The following is an 18,258-nucleotide window of genomic DNA, read 5'->3' as shown; positions in this document are numbered from 1 at the left end:
AACACACTTACTTCTGCACATTGGCTTGGTGAGACTCTCTATCAACAGCAGCAGTACAAAGAGGCGAAGACAGTGCTCCGACAAGCTCTACAAGGGCGAGAGAAAGTGCTAGGCCACGAGCATGACGACACACTTGCTTCTGCACACTGGGCCAAAAAGGCACATCGCCGGCACAGATTTCCTTATTTTTAGAATGATCCTTACACTGAGCCTCTCTCATGACTATCTACTAAACTCCTGTAATTTTGGAGCAACATACAAAGGCGGTCCAAAAGTTTGAAGACATCGCGCTATTTTTTTAGCGCGATTTTCGCGTCACCCCTCACCCATCTTCTTCAACTACCCCCTACACCACCAATATGCGTCGGTTTGGCACTGAAATAAGTGGCAATCGAAGGTCAGGGGGTGAGCTTTCACCTGAGGCCCGCGCAGCTATTATATACGCTCATGAATGTGGTGTATCGCCTACTAAAATGGCTGCTGAGTTCAACGTCGCACGCTCAACAATATACTCTACAATCAAACGATTCCGAGAGCACCAAACGCTTAAATCACTGCCTCGTTCAGGTGCCCCTAAAGTCTATAGGTACTCTACTATCAAATACACCTGTTTACTTGCACGCCGTGAGCCTTGACTAAGCCTTAGTGAGCTGAGCGCCCGTATACCCAGTTATCCATCTCGATCAACAATCAAGCGATTCCTACGTTCAAAATTCCTCCAGCGCTATCGAGCAAGACGTTGTATCCCAATTTCGAGGGAGAACGCCCGCAAAAGAGTCCGATTTTGCCGAAATTGGAGGGCTGAACGCTACAATTCCCAACTACAAAGCTTCATCTTTTCCGACGAATGCAGCGTTCAACGTATCCCTAATTTAAACGGCCAATACGTTACCCGGCTTAGAGGAGAAGCTTACATTGCCCTCGATTTAACGCCTGGCCTAGGCTTGGCGAAGGATATCGTTGCTTTGTTGACTCGCGTTAATCCCGTAACCAACGAGTCGGTAGGCAACGTGGAGATGGGCCTAATCGTTGCGGGAATTATAGTACCCGATGTTTTGAAAGGCTTAGCCAAAATAACTGTGAAGAATGTCGGCTACGCTTTTCGAGCAATGGCTGCGGCAGCAGAACACGGTGGTAGCGGCGCTTCGCACGCCACAAAACTGTTGGAGCCTCTGCGCCTTGCCTCACAGTTTGTCAAAAGCTTTTTGGAGGGCGCCATCGAAAGCCAAAAGGTGTCGTCGGAGCTGCTTCTACAGTTGGGAAAAGGCGCAGACTACACTGGTAACATTGTCGAAATGTCGGCTGCAGAGTTAAGAAAAGCGCCTGGAAGGGCAACGATCACGAAGCCCTTATTCGATTCTGAGATGTTGGTGTATGGCTCGCACAAGAATGCTGGGTTGGTACCAAGGGATATAGGGGAAAGGCTTGTAGCTCTTGATTTCCAAAGTTTTGACGAATTTCGCGGGGTATTTTGGAAGACAGTAAGCGAATCCAAGTACGCAATGGATCTGGTGGAGCTGGGGCCAGATGCACTTTCCCGCATGTCAGCTGGACTCTCCCCGTTCGCGCATGAGTCTCAGCAACTTGGGAAGCGCTTGGTCTATGAGCTTCATCACATAACACCGATCAACAAAGGTGGTAATGTTTATGACATTTCAAACATCGCAATCATGACGCCCAGGTTTCACAAAGAAGTTCTTATTCGTGCTTATCATTTTGGAGGACCTGGAAAAATGTAAGGATATGATGAGACCTTGTGTGACGATCAATGAGCATAAAAGCAGGGATGATGCGGGTTAATGGGAAATTTGTCTTCCTCAATGCGTAAGATTACAGGGGAATATTCTAAGATCAGTGGTAATACACTTGCACTAGGACACGCATCAGGCCGGGTTTCCTTTGTCAGGTTTCGTTTGTAGATGTAAATCATTTTGTTTCTCGCTCTTTAATCTGTTTATGTTTTCTAATATCTTTATAAAAGAAGGGCCTTGATGAAAGGCTATATTTATACGGCACTATCCAGCTCCTCGCACATCCGGTAGCCAGTTACTTGACAATTCATTTAGCAAGCAGGTGCAAGGAGGGCCCTTCTCCGCTTGATTCGCGGAGTTGGAGAGACCCACTCCCAGCTTTGCATGGAGGTCCATGGCATGTGTCTTTATGTCAAACTTGGCAGTGGACCTCTTATTCATCGAGTATCCATAGTTATTTCTTTGTTCTTTGTATGTAATAGCGGGTATATTGACAACACCGGAGTCACAGTCCACCCCACACTGATCCTATGGGGTATTTCAACAAAGCCCCCGCTCATGTTTATGAGGAAGGAATCAATCCACTCGTTTTCTCTCAATTCACCAAGTTCTCGTACGTATGCATACCCGTAGCTGATAGTTCGTCACTATATCTGGAAGGTTCTTCGTATGGTATGTAATTATAAGTTACGGTTGGAAAGGGAGTACAAAATTATACTTCACTAAACGGTACTCAGCCTTGAGGCCGAAGTGTTGGCAGTGGGGCCTTGAATCAAGAGGAGTGTGTAAAACGGTGAAGCTGGTTTGGCAATTTGCTGTATCTTTTTGTCCACGAAGTTTCGTCAAGTGTGATTTTGACACTAAAATAGCAGCATCCAAGTATGTTACTAAAGTGGTATCCGGGCATAAATAAGCGCGATCTTAAAACACATATCTTTCCAGCCTGTGGACGGTATAAAACGAGATGATCAAGGTTTCCGCTGTGATCATAGTCGAATGCGAAGACCTGATCTCTGTCTGAACCCAGATCATAGCCACCAATTCCCTTTCCTAAACCACCTTGCGGATAAACTGAGTGGAATACCCCCTCAGTGTTCTTCAAGATGCTGATCATCCCACTTCCCGGTCGATATAGGGCAAGATAGTCGAGCCTGCCACTATGACCACAGTCAAAAGCGAATGCACGGTCGGCGCAAGACCTGAGGTCATACTCCCCAATCCAATTTCCAGATTCCTTTCGATAGACAGGTTGGAATATACCGTTATCATTTTTGATGTCCCCGGTCGATATATTGCAAGATGGTCAAGCTTGCCGCTATGATCGTAGTCGAATGCGAACGCACGGTCGGCACGAACCAAGTCACAACCACCAATACCACTCCCCGGGCTGCCTTGATGATAGACCGGTTGGAATACACCATTCTGATTTTTGAGGATCCAGATGGTTCCCGTTCCGGGTCGATATAGAACAAGGTGATCAAGCTTGCCGCTGTGATCGTAGTCAAATGCGAATGCACGGTCGGCGAAGGCTCTTAGATCATAGCCCCCGATACCGCCCTCCGTTGAGTTGTAGACTGGAGTGAACAAAGCAGAAGCCATTTGCTTGATGGAAAAATAAAGTGACGTAATTAGGCCCTTTGCCAAAAATTATCTTGGTAGAGAGCACTTGGTGAATGGTATCGGACGTATTTATCAGCACTCAGCATTTCCTTACATAGCCGCAGCGGTCCAAGGAGGTCGGCTCAGAGAGTGTCTTATTTGTTAAAACTGCAAAATTGAACCCAATTTCTGCACGCCAATGATGTATGAGTGATTTTAACATCCTTCGCTCGGTCTGCAAACGGATATCATTCACTCCATTACCCAAGACAAATTTTGTGCCTCCCAAGGAACTTACAACCTTAATTTTGGAGCCAACGCCTCCTGCAAGCGACTCGGAATAGCCGGATCGCTCTAAACTAATTTTTGATGTCTCCCATGCCTTCAAACTCCACAGAATCATTCTTCTCAAAAGCGAACTTGAATAGAGTTATAATATCTCCCGTTTGTTCCTCCCAAACGGCAAAGTTTGCTGGTAGCCCCAGAAGGCGGTAGAGTGATAGATAGCATAGCGCAGTCCACTTCATCCTGGAAGCGAAACGATACATTTCAGCATGGCAAAGAAATATATCGGCATAACTGTACTTAGGATTCGTGCACTGGGGGGGTCTGGGGAATGTTAATCGCTAGCTACCTTGCGATTGTCGGGAAGAGCTTTCTAGCATTCCCTCGATCCCCCTCGCCTCTCTTGAAGAAGGGGCTTGCTCCTAGTGACTTTGATTGGCTGAATGATATTGCCATTGTTCGAGAGATGGTTGATTATCATGCCAGCTATTCCACTCAACCAAAATATGCATCTGCCCGTCGGGGACCACGCCCATTCTTTGACTTGACCGAGGAGATCAGTTCGTGTGCCTGGAAGACATTAATCTTCATGCTGATCTAAGTATGAGTCGAACGCAGCCCCGGGCACAGGGGATAACTTGTCGTCAAGACCTATGCAAAGATTAGCACGATCGACACCAGATGGACACCCTCGTAAAATACCCGACGGAAGATGAAATTCATTTGTGGCCAAGCCATAGTTGATCCCTGTCTCTGATCCGTAGTTCGAGCCACGGAATGATATGGTTGTACCCATGGTCCATAGAAACAGAGGACCCTCTGGCTCTCAGAAGGAACGTGCGGGGTTAACGACGATAAGTGACAGGAATAGCATGTCTGCCTGTCATCTTCTGGCCCCGTTACCGGAACAGCTGTCGGCCCGAACCGGCCTCTCTTCAAGCTCACTTCCGTGCTACTTCCGTGCTATGGATTACTGTCGGGCCGCAAGAAGGGTACTTTTATGCGAAGTAGTTTATTACTGACAGGCGTGATCGATGGGGAAGGCAGTGGTATAGCTTATATTGGAAGGAGAGACAGGAGAACGATCGAAGTTGCCAGGTGTTGGTGCGTATTGGAATACGTTGGTCCATAGGTCAAATGGTTCACTTTGCTGAACGTCGTAATCATCATAACTAACGAACGACAGACTTATCGTTAGTGATTATTAGTTGAGGCGGTCGTGATAGTGTTCTGCCGATAAAATCAGTCATTTGAATGGATGATCCATAAGCTAAGGAGACACCTCTCGGGAGTGATAACTAGTAAAGAGGAAAAGTCGGGGACACCCTTTTAGGGGGGGGGCGTATCATTAAAGAACTAGGCCTAGCCGGCTCTCTTTGACTGTTAAAGAGCCACCCTAGGGTTCTAAGTTATTAAAGTCGACGGGGTTCTTATGAGACTAGTGTATTATTACTTCGCTAGATACCGTATCATACTAGGTGTATTTTACGATGCTCCTTAACAAAGTATGGCCAGTCCAATGGATGATTTGCGCTAAGGCCTTGGCAGTGGGGCCAGAAAAGAGTGATTAAGTGTGTGCTGGTCAAGCCGATTTCGAGAACCCCTGTATCTTTCCCACCTTTGGAGAGTCGTCGGGTAGAGGTTCCGCTCCGTTGACAAGGAATAGCCCCTCCAATCACGAAAGGTTTGTTAGGCAGAGAATTGCTCAGGGGGCAAGAGCGGGGTAGTTCTTGCGGGACTTGCATTCATGGAAAACAGCCTGGGCATGTTCCCCCGATTCTGTGGGCAACTCACCTGATCTCGAGAGCAACAATGCTTCGTGGCGGACTGTGTTGATGTTTCTGTAATATATTCAAGATAGCGTGATGTGAATATGATGTACGTACGCCATACATCAAGGGAAATTATACCTATCTAATCTTCGCGTATCCTGCAGGAAGCCCGGCGCGTTAATGTGATCATCTTTGAGTGGGGTTGGGTGTCGTCCCGCAAATATATTTTTCTTTCCTCCCATGCAGCTCATACTCTGCCAGCGGCGAAAGCGGAGATGCAAGTAATTTTTGATATGGTATTATTTAGTCATGATTGCATCTCTATGCGCTTAAATAACCATAAGCTTCCATATATTTACGCACTGAGAGAAATCAAATCACGATATGCGTCATTGATTGGCCTATACCACAGCCGATTTAGCTAAACGAGTCTTCCGCCGACGCCCCACATTCTGGAATACTGATGGACATGCGAACGAATGTAAGGATGCCCAAAAACTTGAGAATACAGTGGTGCACTCCTCCCCGTTCTTGATCCACTACTTGCCATGCTAATAGGGCCGGGTGTTCGGGAAAAGGCTGTCGCGGAGACTTTGCGGATGCAAGACATGCCCTTTGGCTTCGATACAAAGTACACATTATACAGTTTCAAAAATCACGCCCATTTATCCCCATTCTGATTCCATTCTCGCATTCAGTCTAAGTTTGCCTAGACTCCACACGCGGCACGCGTTGGCCTAGGACGCAGTCTTCGCAGCCAGTCCTGGCGGATGGCTTCCTTCTTGAAGGCGTCGTCCTGGTCCATAGTTCCAGGGCGCGAGCATTGAGGTTCCGAGACACCACACATGGTCCTCTCTGTACCCTCTAACGGCTGATGCCGTCCCCGAAGGCGAAGGGTGATACGAGTGCGGCTCGATGGACCAACGTGGCTTTCCACAACGTGGTCGTCCTCAACGGCCGTTGTTCTAGCCTGAGTGTGAGAGATCTTCCGCTTTTTCCGCGAGCGTTGATCGAGGCCATTGTGGCCCAGCAGACCAGTTGTCTCCGAATCTGCCTGCGGCTGGCGTCGTCGCTTGCGGGAGATTGCTGCCATGGTATGAGGATGGTAAAGCAAGTGTGTTTTGCATAGATAGTCCGAGCAGCTTGGGTGTATTTATATAGGCGCCAAGGGCAGCCCGGTGTGCAGCAGTCTGCCGTATTCTAGCTCTGATATCGTAACGCCATCACTTCAGTGGCATGGCATGGTAGTTCAATCTGTGGCCGATCGGATCGACCTCCTTAGTGAGGACGTGCACGAATAACAGTGCCAAATATGAGTGCTGTACCCGGTCAGCCGAGATGAGGCTCCTCACACCGCTATATTATGATTATAGGCTAGCCTGGTGGAGAAAAGGCGATGTGTGATGCAACGGGACTATTGTACCATTGTACCTGTAGTACCTATTCGTCTCGCAAAACTGGCGCCATTGACCGTGTGCAAAAGCGTGGCTTATTGAGGCGCTTGGATGATCGACTGAGCCTCAATTCAACAGCTCGCTTGTATATCAGTCAAAGTGTAAGTTTGCGATGCGACTGAAAAGGATCCCGTTTTAAACACCCCCAGTCGATTCATCCTTTGCTTTAGCTTTAGCTTTACTGTTTAATCCACAGGGGCAAAATGACCTAGTCGTCCAGACTGCCTCGCCCACATCTTTTCCAAGATTTACAATACCGCATATACTCGATGGTCCTACCCCTGCCACATACTAACCTGTGCTAGAGTGCAGGTATTGACACGCGTTCACCATGACATTGACCAGCAACGAAAGGCGTGCGCAGCGAAGACAGGAGTGCCGGGATGCGTTGGTGGCTCATATCTGTAAGGAGCGCGGGCCGGGCATGCGTGAAGACACGAGAGGCTGATGACGAGCTGTAGATGAACGACTGGAGCTCAAAGTTCCCCCGAATATGGTTCGCCTGCAGCCCTGCCCCAAAGACGGCTATGCCTGGTCCGCCGCGGAAGGATTCGAGCATCTGTTGGCAACAAACTTGAGCAGCGGATCGGTCGGTGTATACGACAACATCATCGCCAGCCTGGGCCGTTCCCTCGAGGCCGTCGATCCGAGGTCTTTGGTGCCAGCCGGTCAAGACTCGGGCTCTGATCAAGCCGCAAAGGCACTCCCTTCCCTGGTGAGCATCAATCGACTTGCTGTGGTGGATTGCTGGGGTGGATTGCTGGGGCGAATTGCTAACGGCGATGTGAATTGTTGTAGAACCTGGTTCCGCAGACCGAAGACGGATCTTTCACTGCCACCATCAGACGCCTAGAATGTGAGAACAAGGAGCTCGCCGATGAGCTCGATCGTGTGAAATTACGCTCCGATACATTGCTGGAAAAGGTCGAGGAATGGGAGACGTGGGCGCAGGCCATGGAAGAGCAGCTCACAGAAAGCCAAAGCTTGGTGAATCAGCTAGACGAAGAGTTGCGACACGTGCAGGGTGGAATGGCCGAGGCGGTGAGGCTACTGCAGAGTTTCCGCCAAGAAGAGACGCAGTCATGCCACAGTGAAAGTGAAGACCCATTTCGGGACGAAACGCGGTCGCCGAGTGTGGCACAATAAGCGTTTCCGATTCCGTTTTGAAGAAATAGCCAGAATACTGTACCGCATCGAAAGCCCGTCATTTGGTCTTAGTACAAAACGCTCAGTTGAAGCAAGATTATATTCTACGTTCGAGAAAAGGATCAAAGAGGTACATGGCTGAACTGACAGACCTGCATCCATCTAGCTGGATTGACAAGGGGTTTGATCTTCTACGGTCTCAAGTGCATGCATGTAAATAGTTTTCATAACGCGTAGTACTCATAACTCGGGCCACAACCTCTGCCGCCGTCGAACAGCAAAATGATAACGCGTACTGTACATTCGCGAGCTTGCTAAGGAAATTTGACATCATAATGGCTGATTTTACTGAGAATGTTGACTAACATCTTCAGCTCCCCACCTTTCGATTCGGCAACAATATCGTCCTAGGTCAAATCAGCCCAAATCCCAGCTCTCCTCGGAAGAGGGACCTACCCCCAATAGATCATCCAAAGGCGTGCTCATCAGCCGTGCCGGCAGATTCTGCGCCCGGGGACTCCAAGGGTCGATCGGACTCATTTGCTTCCGAAGTCCGGTTATAATATCGGATAGTGCAAAGAGCTTCAGCGTTGCAGCATTCATGTCCTCCGTATTAATTACGCAACTGCGATCAACATCCGGTGAGCGACGCAGAACGGGACGGTGTCAGTACTCATACAGACTCAGTCAGTCCTAGCATCAGAAGCCGGAGCAGCACAGACCAATCTTCACACTCCCAGAACTGGTCAGAAAAATAGTATCGTAAGTGAGATAACCTAGGGCTCGGCTTGAGTCTCGGAGGTACCGAATACCCTGGATGATCTGGAGTATGTATGTGAGCGCGACGCTCATATTCCAATGGCAAGAAGCGGAATTCGTAACTGACCGGCCATACTATCGAGGTCAGTTCGGCTTCCCGAATCGGGTACTTGGACCCAATGACTTGTGCCAACGACAACTCCACGGGTTCCCACACAAAAAAGGTCGATTGGTCATAGTGGTAACAGCATAGAAGGCGAAGGAAGGTCGGATGTGAATAATGACTGACGGAGTTGATGAGGGACTCTGTCGCCGTGCCTGTCTTCAGTCTTCAGTTGCTGAATGTGGACTAGGTCCTCTCTGTTCCGACGGTGCCGACAAAGAAACGTATGTCTTTTGGGGAAGATCTCGATACCCTTCTCGTAGTCTGCCCAGAGGTCCTCATAGAAGATGGGGATATTGAAAGAAAACGTTCGTTTACCTGGTCTAACAAGGTCGGGCTTGCGCCGAATTATTTCAATCGTCGGTTTTTGCTCTCCGTTTTCTTCAGGAAACGACCGGCTCTTGGAAGCATTGGTCCCAGTGGCGGCCCGGTTGGGCGCTGCGGGAAAGAAGTAGGTCTCCCGCCGCTCGCGGGGTTTAATGGCAGCCATTGTGGCCCACAGCGAGGGCACTCTTCGTGTCGCAGATTGACCACTCCTCGGGATGATGTCTTATAACTGGTTGTAATCCAGCAACTGAGATGCTTTTCTCCGGAGCGGCTAACGAGATAGGCTGAGGAGATTGGGGAATGGGGCGATTCCTGATACAGTGTTACATGATCTACGAAGAATTGGTGACCAGGGTTGGGAATGGAGAACTGGTTTAATTGCAAAAGGGCCTTCCTGGTTGCTGATGTCCGTATGAACCTCCCTCCCTCCATCTCTCGCTCTCTTGCTCTCTCTCCCTACGTGCCACCGAATAATTAATTTCATCTTCAACTTGACTTTGAACGTAACCCATTTTGCTCAAACCCATGATCTCTGTGCAAATCCGGGACTTAAGGTACAATGTGCTCCCAGGAGGTTGCTTTTTCAGGTTCGCCTTGTTCCTAGGAGAGATGACCTGCCACAAGCCGTCCTGGGAACACTTGTTTTAGCTGCATATACCTCGTATTGAGGAGTGAAGGCTCGGGATTTGCGCGACATTACGCCTTCTATACACGCTTGAGATCTGAAATGGGGCTTGCTACAGATCTTCTAAGATTCTTCTACGGAAACCCTTGCCCGATATGTAGTAATGAGGGATCCTTTACAGCGTTCAAGTGTTCATCACTCCTCGTTCATCACTTCTCGTACCAACTATTATCAATAACAACCTACAAGATCAAATTTCAGCATGTCTGAGAACAGTGGTTCCTCCAGTATGCGAGTCTTATGTTGTTCATGCCCCACACTTTAATTGCAGAATCTAACAAGTGCCAGACAACTTTCCTCTCAATCCAGCGACTCACCAAATTTGCCGGTGTCCACTGAGCCAACGCGGCTCAGAAAGCAATCCTATCGATGACTCGGACCCTCTTGGCTCGCCGTCGAATCCCATCGTCATTAACTGCGAAGATTTTGAGTGCAACGCCCATGGCTCGCCTCCGTGGGCTCAAGGCACTTTTGAGTGTCTCATCAAGCTGGAGACTGATGATGAGACCTGTGGAAAGGTGCAGAGCTGGGTTGATGTGGATGAAATCCGGGATTTCAAGCTTCAAGCAGATATCGAGCCCATAGAGGAGATAGATTTGACTTATTCAAATCTTTCTGCCTCTGTTTCCAAGGACACTGAAAGGTTAGAGTCTAGAGAAGAGATACACGGTATTAGTGCAAGCTCTCTTGTCCTGGAGTTTGACAAAGCTGAGGACCAGGTCAATATCTGCAAGGCCGATGACGAAGTCATCTCAACCAAGCCGGAAGATGAAGACCAGACTGATGCTGGCTTTTCTACCCCCAAGGCCGACGATATTAACGATGTTTCAACCGAGCCGAAAGATGAGGCCAATACTGGAACTACTATCTCGAAGGTCGACAATGACTTTATCCCAACCGAGCCAGAGAATGAAGATCAGGCCGATGCTGGATTTTCTAGTCCCAAAAGCGACGACAATGGTCTTATCTCAACCAAGTCGAAAGATAGAGGCGGGCTGGGTACATGTCCCTTTCTACGTGAAGCGGGTTTCGTTTCAAAAGAAACCCAGGAAGCTTCTCTCAAACGAAAAATGGAATCTCATTGCTCCCCGTCTATCAGGCGATCGAAGCGTGTCGCTAAGAGAGTGAAATTTGACCACCTAGAGTCAGACATAGGTATTTAGTGCGTTTCTAAGTATGTAACTGAATTCACCCTCCCGGGCTTTCTGATAAAGATCACTATTTCACGACAACCCTATAGAACTACACTTGAATTTGAAATTGGCTTCCATATTGTACACAGAGAAACTATCTCGGACTCAAGACTAGGCCGATACTAGAGGTGGCAATACCCTTTTGAGCGTTAATATGGAATCTGACCTTTGATTTTCTTGGCTTTGATTGGATAATATATCTTGGCAGAGGGTTCCAGAACACAAGTATGTGTTATTTCCATGGAAGACAATTTTGAATCCAAGTGTACTAGAGGATATAACCAGAAAAAAAAAAGGAAATTTGCAAAGGACAATTATCGTGTTGACTACGACCTACCCTGCCGGAGACGAAATCGCGCGAGGATAATTCTCCTTTGATTCGGAGGACCAATAGACTGGCGCACTTCCTGGCTGAGTCATAGATTCTTGTCCATTTTGCCCAGATTCTCTGTTCGTCAGCGTGATCGTCTCGTGTTGCCCGTCCCTTGGCATCTTTGATTGTACCTAGAATCTTGACGAAATATGAGATTGCTGAGCTTCATCCGTACACTCGTGGCCTACCTATACGAAGCCCAGGAAGGTAAATTCATTTTTCCAGTTAACCTATTTCCGAGCTGCACCCCAGCGGATCGATCATGAACGAGAAATGTTCGAGCCAGTTCTGTACGTCGGTCCCTCATTTCGCAGAGGAAGAGTGTCTTTGAACGCAACCGTTTTGCCCAAATTCATGATCTCTGTGCAATTAAGGTACAATGCGCTCCCAGAAGATTACTTTTTCAATGTCAGGGATATACACTGAGCCCGAGGAAGCTATCTAGCTTTGGTCAATATTGAGCATTCATCAGGAAGACACGCTCCTCATCAACAGATACTGTTCGTGAAACCTTCAAATTGAACTTGTTCCTAGGAGGGATGACCTGCTACAAGATGTTCTGGGAACTCTTGTTTTAGCTGCATCTGCCTCCCACTGAGGGTGAAGATTCGGGATATGTGTGGATCTTACCATTACGCCGTCTATACGATCTTCTAGGATTATTCTATGGACTCCCTTGCCCGATCTTAATTACAACGTTCAAGTGTCTATGTGGAAAATGGAATGGTCTTTTTTCTACGTGTTTGTAACACGGACTGATTGATTCCGTTTAAAGATTCATCGCAGAAACTAGATTGTTATTCTCAGATTTTGATCTGCGCTCAGTTCTGTCATGTTTTCTGTAATGAATTGTACGGGACGCTCAACAGGAATCAAAGCATAAATTGGCTCAACAGCAATTTCTCTACCGTACAAATGTCAAAATATATCAATTAAAAACAGGAAATGAGCTTTTCAATGTTACCTGATTCTTGGCGGGTAAGGTTCAATTTTCAGGAGGCCAGGCTATTACCTGGAACGACTTTGTCTGGATGCCCAGCTTTGTCCCGTTTGTCATCATTGCCACCCTCCATCTCAGCTGCACCTCCATGAGACTCGGCTTGCTTGATGATAATATTGAACATTGCTTCGAAAGAGTTGCAGCCTTGGTCGTCCAAAGGTTCCTGACGTTTCAGGAGGTAGTCGGTCACAAGCCCGAGCTTTTGGTGTACCCCGTAGAGAAGTTCGGCCACCCGCACGCTCTCTTTCAGATCGATTTCTTGCTCCACCAGGGAATGTCGTACTCTAGCCAGCTTCTTTTCGTACCTCGAGGCGGCGCGCTCGGCCTGGGTCGCTCGTGCGTTTAGAGATGTGAGGGTTCGAAGGATCTCCGGAAGTTAGTGAGCCGACGCTCCTAGTTCAAAAGCGGATGGATGCATACCGAGACTTCCATAGTATATTCTAAGGGTGACCGAAGAATTTAGAATGCGAATACAAACGGAGAGACTTAGCAAGTGAGCAGAATGTCATCTGGATAGGCAAGGTGCTACTCATATATCTCTAGCCTGAATACTCGAGTTTCACGCCTTTGAAAAACGAGGGGCTTGACGGGTATTTCAAGGGTCTGGTAGTAGGATTTAAGTTGAGGGTTTTCCTGGATTAAGACTTGCTCATAACGGGACGATCCCATTTTTTTGTAAAGAGGGAAACGACGATGAATTTATGAACAAAACAAAAAGTGAGGAGGCTTGGGACTCCTCAAGAAACAGTCTTTGCACAATCCGACTTGGTACTTTTCTCCTACCTGATTGACAGGCCTTTACCCTGACTCGTAGAGTATCTCCTTACAGAAAGGCTCTCAAATAGATTGTCTTCATTTTGCTCATTCGGGTTTCGCGCAGTATCGGCACCAACCCCATTTCACGGATTGATATGTGGAGCTGAGTATGACTGCACGTGTAAGGAACGATCATCGGCGGGTGTGGCGAGACCTGCCAATCACCCTGGCTAAATTCGAATAAGTCCCACATAAGGATCAATAGTTCACTTGAAAATTGGTTATCAATACTGTACGATGACCTCTCTCGTTTCGGGTTCTTGTAAATTAAGACATGGTGGTGATTGATGATCATTGCGTTCTGTGTCACCCCGATTTCTGTCCGCATGGCCAGTTACATCAGGACCCTTATCAGGATAACACGGGATGGGCCATTGATCAGCCAAATATGTTGATCTTGTAGCCTAACATTGAGCTCAATAGGAGAAGTCTTTTTCTTTTGCCTAATGTAAATTGAGTATCCCACTATACCGAAGGTACATAAAATAAACTAAATGCAATCTGTTCATTTCCTCGCCACGTTCGTTTCATACTTTTGCAAAGAGAAAGCAGTCAATATCGACATCGTCCTTTGGTTTAAACATGTAACTACTCTATTTTCTTCCTACCTTCCTGTTTGCCAGTGGCATGGCACTTCCAGTCAATAAGAGCCGACCCGAAGTGCTGACCGAGCGCCAGGTAAAGACTGATCTAATTCCTTACTGTGCCACCAAAGCTAACAGACAGCGACTAATAGATTGTAATTAATGGTTTCCCCTACTGAAGAATAATAACCGCCTGGCTATAGCTAACAGATAGCGACTAATAGGATGTAAGTAATGGTTTCCCTTACTGAAGAATAATAACCACCTGGCAATAGCTGACAGATTGCGACCAAAAGAGTCTATTGATGAACAATAACCGTGTGGCCACAACTGACAGACAGCGACTAATAGGGAGTATGTGATGGTTTCAATAACTGTGTGGCTAGAGCTGATGGAATTTACTAGGAAATGTAAACGACCTAGGGATGCTTCTTCCTGTCTCACTGACAATTCGTGGACAAGGTCGCGCGGGATTAAGTTCGTCTCAAATGCTACGATTTGCAGACCCGGGTCTTCTCTCTTAATTCAGCCTTGATGTGGGTTTTCCCCTATGTTTTATAGGTTCCCCTACATCTTTCTGCAAATGCAAAGGCACTATTTTTTGTCGGAATGTCAATTTCTGCGGATTTATATAGTAAAAGCACAGCGGCACAAACACCTCGGCCCCCACCCCAGTCACCGTAGGTGAAGTCGCCATCCCACGCGCACACGGCCGGTGTACTAGGTTGGTTCCGGCATCGTTCCTCAATCAGCTCATGCAAACATTGCTCCACCGGAGCTGGCACCTCTCCATTCCACTGCTGCAGCTGTCGCCGGTTCTCGCGGTTCAAACTGCCAATACTCTTGACCAGGCCATCAGGCTGGCGGCTGATCTGCTCTATTACATGCCCTAGCTGGCCCACGCTTGCTTACAGAGACCCAAGCGGGTGCAATACAACGCACTATTGATACAGTGGCGGGACTTTAGTTTGAAACTACCCTTTTTTTCTGCCGTATTTTCTGCCGCACCAAAACCTCGCAAAAAGGTTCTCTTTGTACCATTTAAACGCAGGACATATACGTCCATTCGTCAGTATCTGATAGTATTTCGGATGAAAGGATACAGTACGTCCCGAAACTGGTGCAACTGTTTACACTCTTTAAGTGATTATTTAGCCCCACTGCCAAGAAACACTAATCTATATTGGGAATTATTCCGACAGTTGTGTGGGTATTTCCTCGTACGTAAGGTTACATAGTAATTTCAAACATGTACTAGTTTGTAAATTCAATACAAGTGACACCTCCATGCCCCTCATCCGAAGCGGCTTTCCTTGGGAGGCACATTTGACAATCAATCACGAGTGGTCTAACCAAAGATGGCTCCAAACTTAGCTCCTTCCTAACATGAGTTTATCTATGACATGATCCACAGTGGTGAACTATCTATAACTGAGATGGCACAAGCCGCTGGTTGCAACAAGAGCACCATTTCAAGTATCTCTTCCAATATAAGGATGTTTGGCAGCGCCAAAGCACCGCTTAATAAAGGCGGTCGACCCCGTAGTATCAGATATCCGGTAGGTCAATTCTGGTAACCCTGTTGTGATATGAGGCTGGTGCAGATCAGGAACCAAGCCGAACCATCGGAATTAATCCCGAGATATCTATACGAAGAACCAAGTTGATTTCCAATCAACTTGTTCTTCTCGTTGTATATATATAGCCTAATGTTTCCCTATGAACAATAATATAATTAAGACCTCTGAACTACAACAAACCCCATTCCACTTGTGCCTTATATTTTGTGCTCCTGGCGTTTGACCCATCGTTATTAGCCACAGTAAGAGCGGCATCAACATCGCCGCCCACGATGGGATACCGCTTCTTATACGTCAACTCGAAGTCGTTCTCGTTTTTGGCCTTGCGGATACGGGCGCTCCAGTCGGCGAGGGAGATCTCCTTGGAGCCCTTATCAAGGAACTGGACATTCATCCTAGTGACAGTCGGGGCAATATGGAAGGCCGATAGAACAGTATTCGTTAGCTCATGTTCAGGGTCAAGAACCGCTGTCGGATTGAGCAAGAGCCTGACCTCGTAGTCGGGGATTATATTTGGCTCTGACTGGGCTGGGAAGCTCACGATAGTGGCCATGATGAGCGGCACAGGATGGATATATACTAGCTGAGAGCTCGTGGATGTGGATTGGATGAAGTGACCAGAGTAATAAAAACGCTTTTATTACGGGTGCAGACAAGGTACTACTTAAGAACTGTTCTTAGGCATAATGCTGCAGCAAGGGCGTACTCATCGAGAATCAGTGTCTCGTATGTCTAGTAGTTATCCGCTGCTAACTGTTGAGCCATAACATACGAGAACGGCCCGTGGCTACGCCGATACTATCGATATCCACATCGGTCTGGGCTTCATGCTAGACCTGATTATGCTTAGCACAATTAGTCTAGCTTACGCAGATCAAGACTATCTCTAGTCTATAGGCATCTAGGCCCTGAGATAATAAGGGTAGCTTGTGTTATATCTATGCCAAGGTTGCCAAGAATGCCAAGAATGAATAAGGTGAAGATGCTCAGTGGCGGGGATCTTCTTCCGCTTTGACCCCCAATTATACTGTCCGCAAACAGCGACTATCTTATCCGGCCGGGCCGTAGAGACCACAGTACTTACAGTTGGCTAGGAATATAGTATTTAAACACTTACGATAATTGTAGACGTCAGTCGCCCTTTCATCGAAAAAAGTAGCAGCAAGCCACATAAGGCAGGTCCAGCAAAATCTGAAGATCACCAGACTTTATAAGAACATCTAGACAATCAAAGAAGATGAAAACGGCCGATATAACTCAACTCAAGGTTTCTAACTTGGCCTGGCAAAAGTCTCTCATATTCAAACAAAGTTTTAAAAAAAATATCACTCAATATGTAAGATATTTGTACGAATCTTTCACATGAGGAAGACCTATAAAAACAAGGTCAAGACCTACTTATGGATATATGTAGGATAAGAAACTAGCTATCCTAGTCTCTATCACTATTTTCTAGTCAAAACTACTTATTCTGCCGACGCCTTCTCCGCAAATTATATCTACTATATCTAATACCCTCTGATAACCCGCTGGCTTGCTTACAACATTTTATATATTGCAGGTTCAGCAATGGGCAAGACAGTAGCAAAAGAAGTTACCAACCGCAATGAAGTACGAGCGGGAATTGCAGAAGGGGGGGTGGGACATTGTTTGGGGAGATTTGATTAATGAAGGAGATCTCCTTACATTTCTTATTTCGATACCCACAGGAACTGTGGGAGGCTGGGTTACTCAGCAGGTCCAGGCTCAGTTGCAGAAGTTTTCTCAGAGTCTGGGTGATGTCTCTGATGATGTTGTTGAACAAGCGACTACTTATCTGGAAAACCTGATGAAGGGACGCGGTTCTGGAGAAGCGGATATTCATGGATTGGGAGTTAAAGGAGGCTTCGCTACTTACAACCGCCATATGGACTATTATCTCTGGGGCAGGAAGGTTGGCAGTCATGCTCTGCCAAACAACCATCAACCGTACATTGCTGTACGTGTTACCAAACCTCTACCTCCAAAATAGCCTGTGCCGGGGCCTCCTTCGTTTTGAATTTTGAGTTTGTCTACCAGGAAAATCCCGGGGCATGAAATTGGCCATCACGACCTTTGTTTGGACGCCGACCGAGCATTTGTGTTTCATTCCGACTGTTACCGAAAGCCTCGATTATACCGTTTTATATCGACCGGAATCAGAACAACAGGGTTTTGTCAACCTTGAGGTGCATATTGGTGCCTTGGTGTTGGCGCAGCCAGGATTGGCGGATACCCGGAGAAAGGAGATAGTATATAACTATCCGCCAAGATTAGTCATGTAAACAGCCCATCTAAATTGCCAGCTAAGGGCCTTATTACGATTCAGACTCAATGTCATTTCTATTAGTGCAGCTATATGGCTTCCTCATCTGTGTTCTAGCAGATAGTAGAGGAGTCAAGTGAGCGAAATCATATCGGGTATAATGTCGGCCCGATAGAATCTCCCATGGTAAAGGAAACGTAGCGACGAGGGTCATACCAGTGCACAGCTCAAGGGCCGGCTCAACGTTTCCAGCCCGTCATTGGACACAGGGGAGCGGAGGGAATTTCAGGCTGCTAGGTTCTCGAGGCAACACCTAGATCTAGTGGACATTTTTGCTTTTCGATGGAGAATTCTGGTTCCCTTTGACGCAAATACAGTTACGAGACAAGACACCGTATTTAATCAAAGTAAATTATAGTATGGAGACTGATATGGGAATATTGATATAAAAGTAGTACGCGAAATTCCCAGGCAACATCCTAGGATT

General features: G+C 47.2%; 9 protein-coding genes across 9 annotated transcripts; 4 read left to right on the top strand and 5 right to left on the bottom strand.

Moving 5' to 3' along the window:
• Positions 1-359: 359 nt before the first annotated feature.
• On the top strand, positions 360-1,739 carry N7509_000096 (uncharacterized protein; the record flags this gene model as incomplete). The annotated part of the gene is made up of 2 exons (XM_056624743.1): positions 360-586; positions 647-1,739. 2 exons carry the CDS (start codon positions 360-362, stop codon positions 1,737-1,739), a joined length of 1,320 nt encoding a protein of 439 aa, XP_056494844.1.
• A 1,122-nt stretch (positions 1,740-2,861) lies between these two features.
• Positions 2,862-3,350, bottom strand: N7509_000095 (M10A family peptidase; the record flags this gene model as incomplete). Its single annotated transcript, XM_056624742.1, has 1 exon — positions 2,862-3,350. One exon carries the CDS (start codon positions 3,348-3,350, stop codon positions 2,862-2,864), a length of 489 nt encoding a protein of 162 aa, XP_056494843.1.
• Positions 3,351-6,116: 2,766 nt separating this feature from the next.
• Positions 6,117-6,500, bottom strand: N7509_000094 (uncharacterized protein; the record flags this gene model as incomplete). Its single annotated transcript, XM_056624741.1, has 1 exon — positions 6,117-6,500. One exon carries the CDS (start codon positions 6,498-6,500, stop codon positions 6,117-6,119), a length of 384 nt encoding a protein of 127 aa, XP_056494842.1.
• A 692-nt stretch (positions 6,501-7,192) lies between these two features.
• Positions 7,193-8,007, top strand: N7509_000093 (uncharacterized protein; the record flags this gene model as incomplete). Its single annotated transcript, XM_056624740.1, has 3 exons — positions 7,193-7,265; positions 7,323-7,576; positions 7,660-8,007. The coding sequence occupies 3 exons, from the start codon at positions 7,193-7,195 to the stop codon at positions 8,005-8,007; spliced, it is 675 nt and encodes a 224-aa protein (XP_056494841.1).
• Positions 8,008-8,321: 314 nt separating this feature from the next.
• Positions 8,322-9,419, bottom strand: N7509_000092 (uncharacterized protein; the record flags this gene model as incomplete). The annotated part of the gene is made up of 5 exons (XM_056624739.1): positions 8,322-8,414; positions 8,464-8,632; positions 8,691-8,749; positions 8,813-9,084; positions 9,182-9,419. 5 exons carry the CDS (start codon positions 9,417-9,419, stop codon positions 8,322-8,324), a joined length of 831 nt encoding a protein of 276 aa, XP_056494840.1.
• Positions 9,420-9,815: 396 nt separating this feature from the next.
• Positions 9,816-11,104, top strand: N7509_000091 (uncharacterized protein; the record flags this gene model as incomplete). The annotated part of the gene is made up of 2 exons (XM_056624738.1): positions 9,816-9,843; positions 10,230-11,104. The coding sequence occupies 2 exons, from the start codon at positions 9,816-9,818 to the stop codon at positions 11,102-11,104; spliced, it is 903 nt and encodes a 300-aa protein (XP_056494839.1).
• Positions 11,105-12,499: 1,395 nt separating this feature from the next.
• On the bottom strand, positions 12,500-12,939 carry N7509_000090 (uncharacterized protein; the record flags this gene model as incomplete). The annotated part of the gene is made up of 2 exons (XM_056624737.1): positions 12,500-12,874; positions 12,928-12,939. The coding sequence occupies 2 exons, from the start codon at positions 12,937-12,939 to the stop codon at positions 12,500-12,502; spliced, it is 387 nt and encodes a 128-aa protein (XP_056494838.1).
• Positions 12,940-15,656: 2,717 nt separating this feature from the next.
• Positions 15,657-16,040, bottom strand: N7509_000089 (uncharacterized protein; the record flags this gene model as incomplete). Its single annotated transcript, XM_056624736.1, has 1 exon — positions 15,657-16,040. The coding sequence occupies one exon, from the start codon at positions 16,038-16,040 to the stop codon at positions 15,657-15,659; it is 384 nt and encodes a 127-aa protein (XP_056494837.1).
• A 1,053-nt stretch (positions 16,041-17,093) lies between these two features.
• Positions 17,094-17,498, top strand: N7509_000088 (uncharacterized protein; the record flags this gene model as incomplete). The annotated part of the gene is made up of 1 exon (XM_056624735.1): positions 17,094-17,498. The coding sequence occupies one exon, from the start codon at positions 17,094-17,096 to the stop codon at positions 17,496-17,498; it is 405 nt and encodes a 134-aa protein (XP_056494836.1).
• Positions 17,499-18,258: the final 760 nt, after the last annotated feature.

This window comes from Penicillium cosmopolitanum (assembly GCF_028827165.1).
Source record: "Penicillium cosmopolitanum strain IBT 29677 chromosome Unknown utg000001l:1.0-706529.0:1.0-706990.0, whole genome shotgun sequence".
NCBI classification, from domain to species: Eukaryota; Fungi; Ascomycota; class Eurotiomycetes; order Eurotiales; family Aspergillaceae; genus Penicillium; species Penicillium cosmopolitanum.
This window is presented reverse-complemented; position numbering and strand designations above follow the sequence as displayed.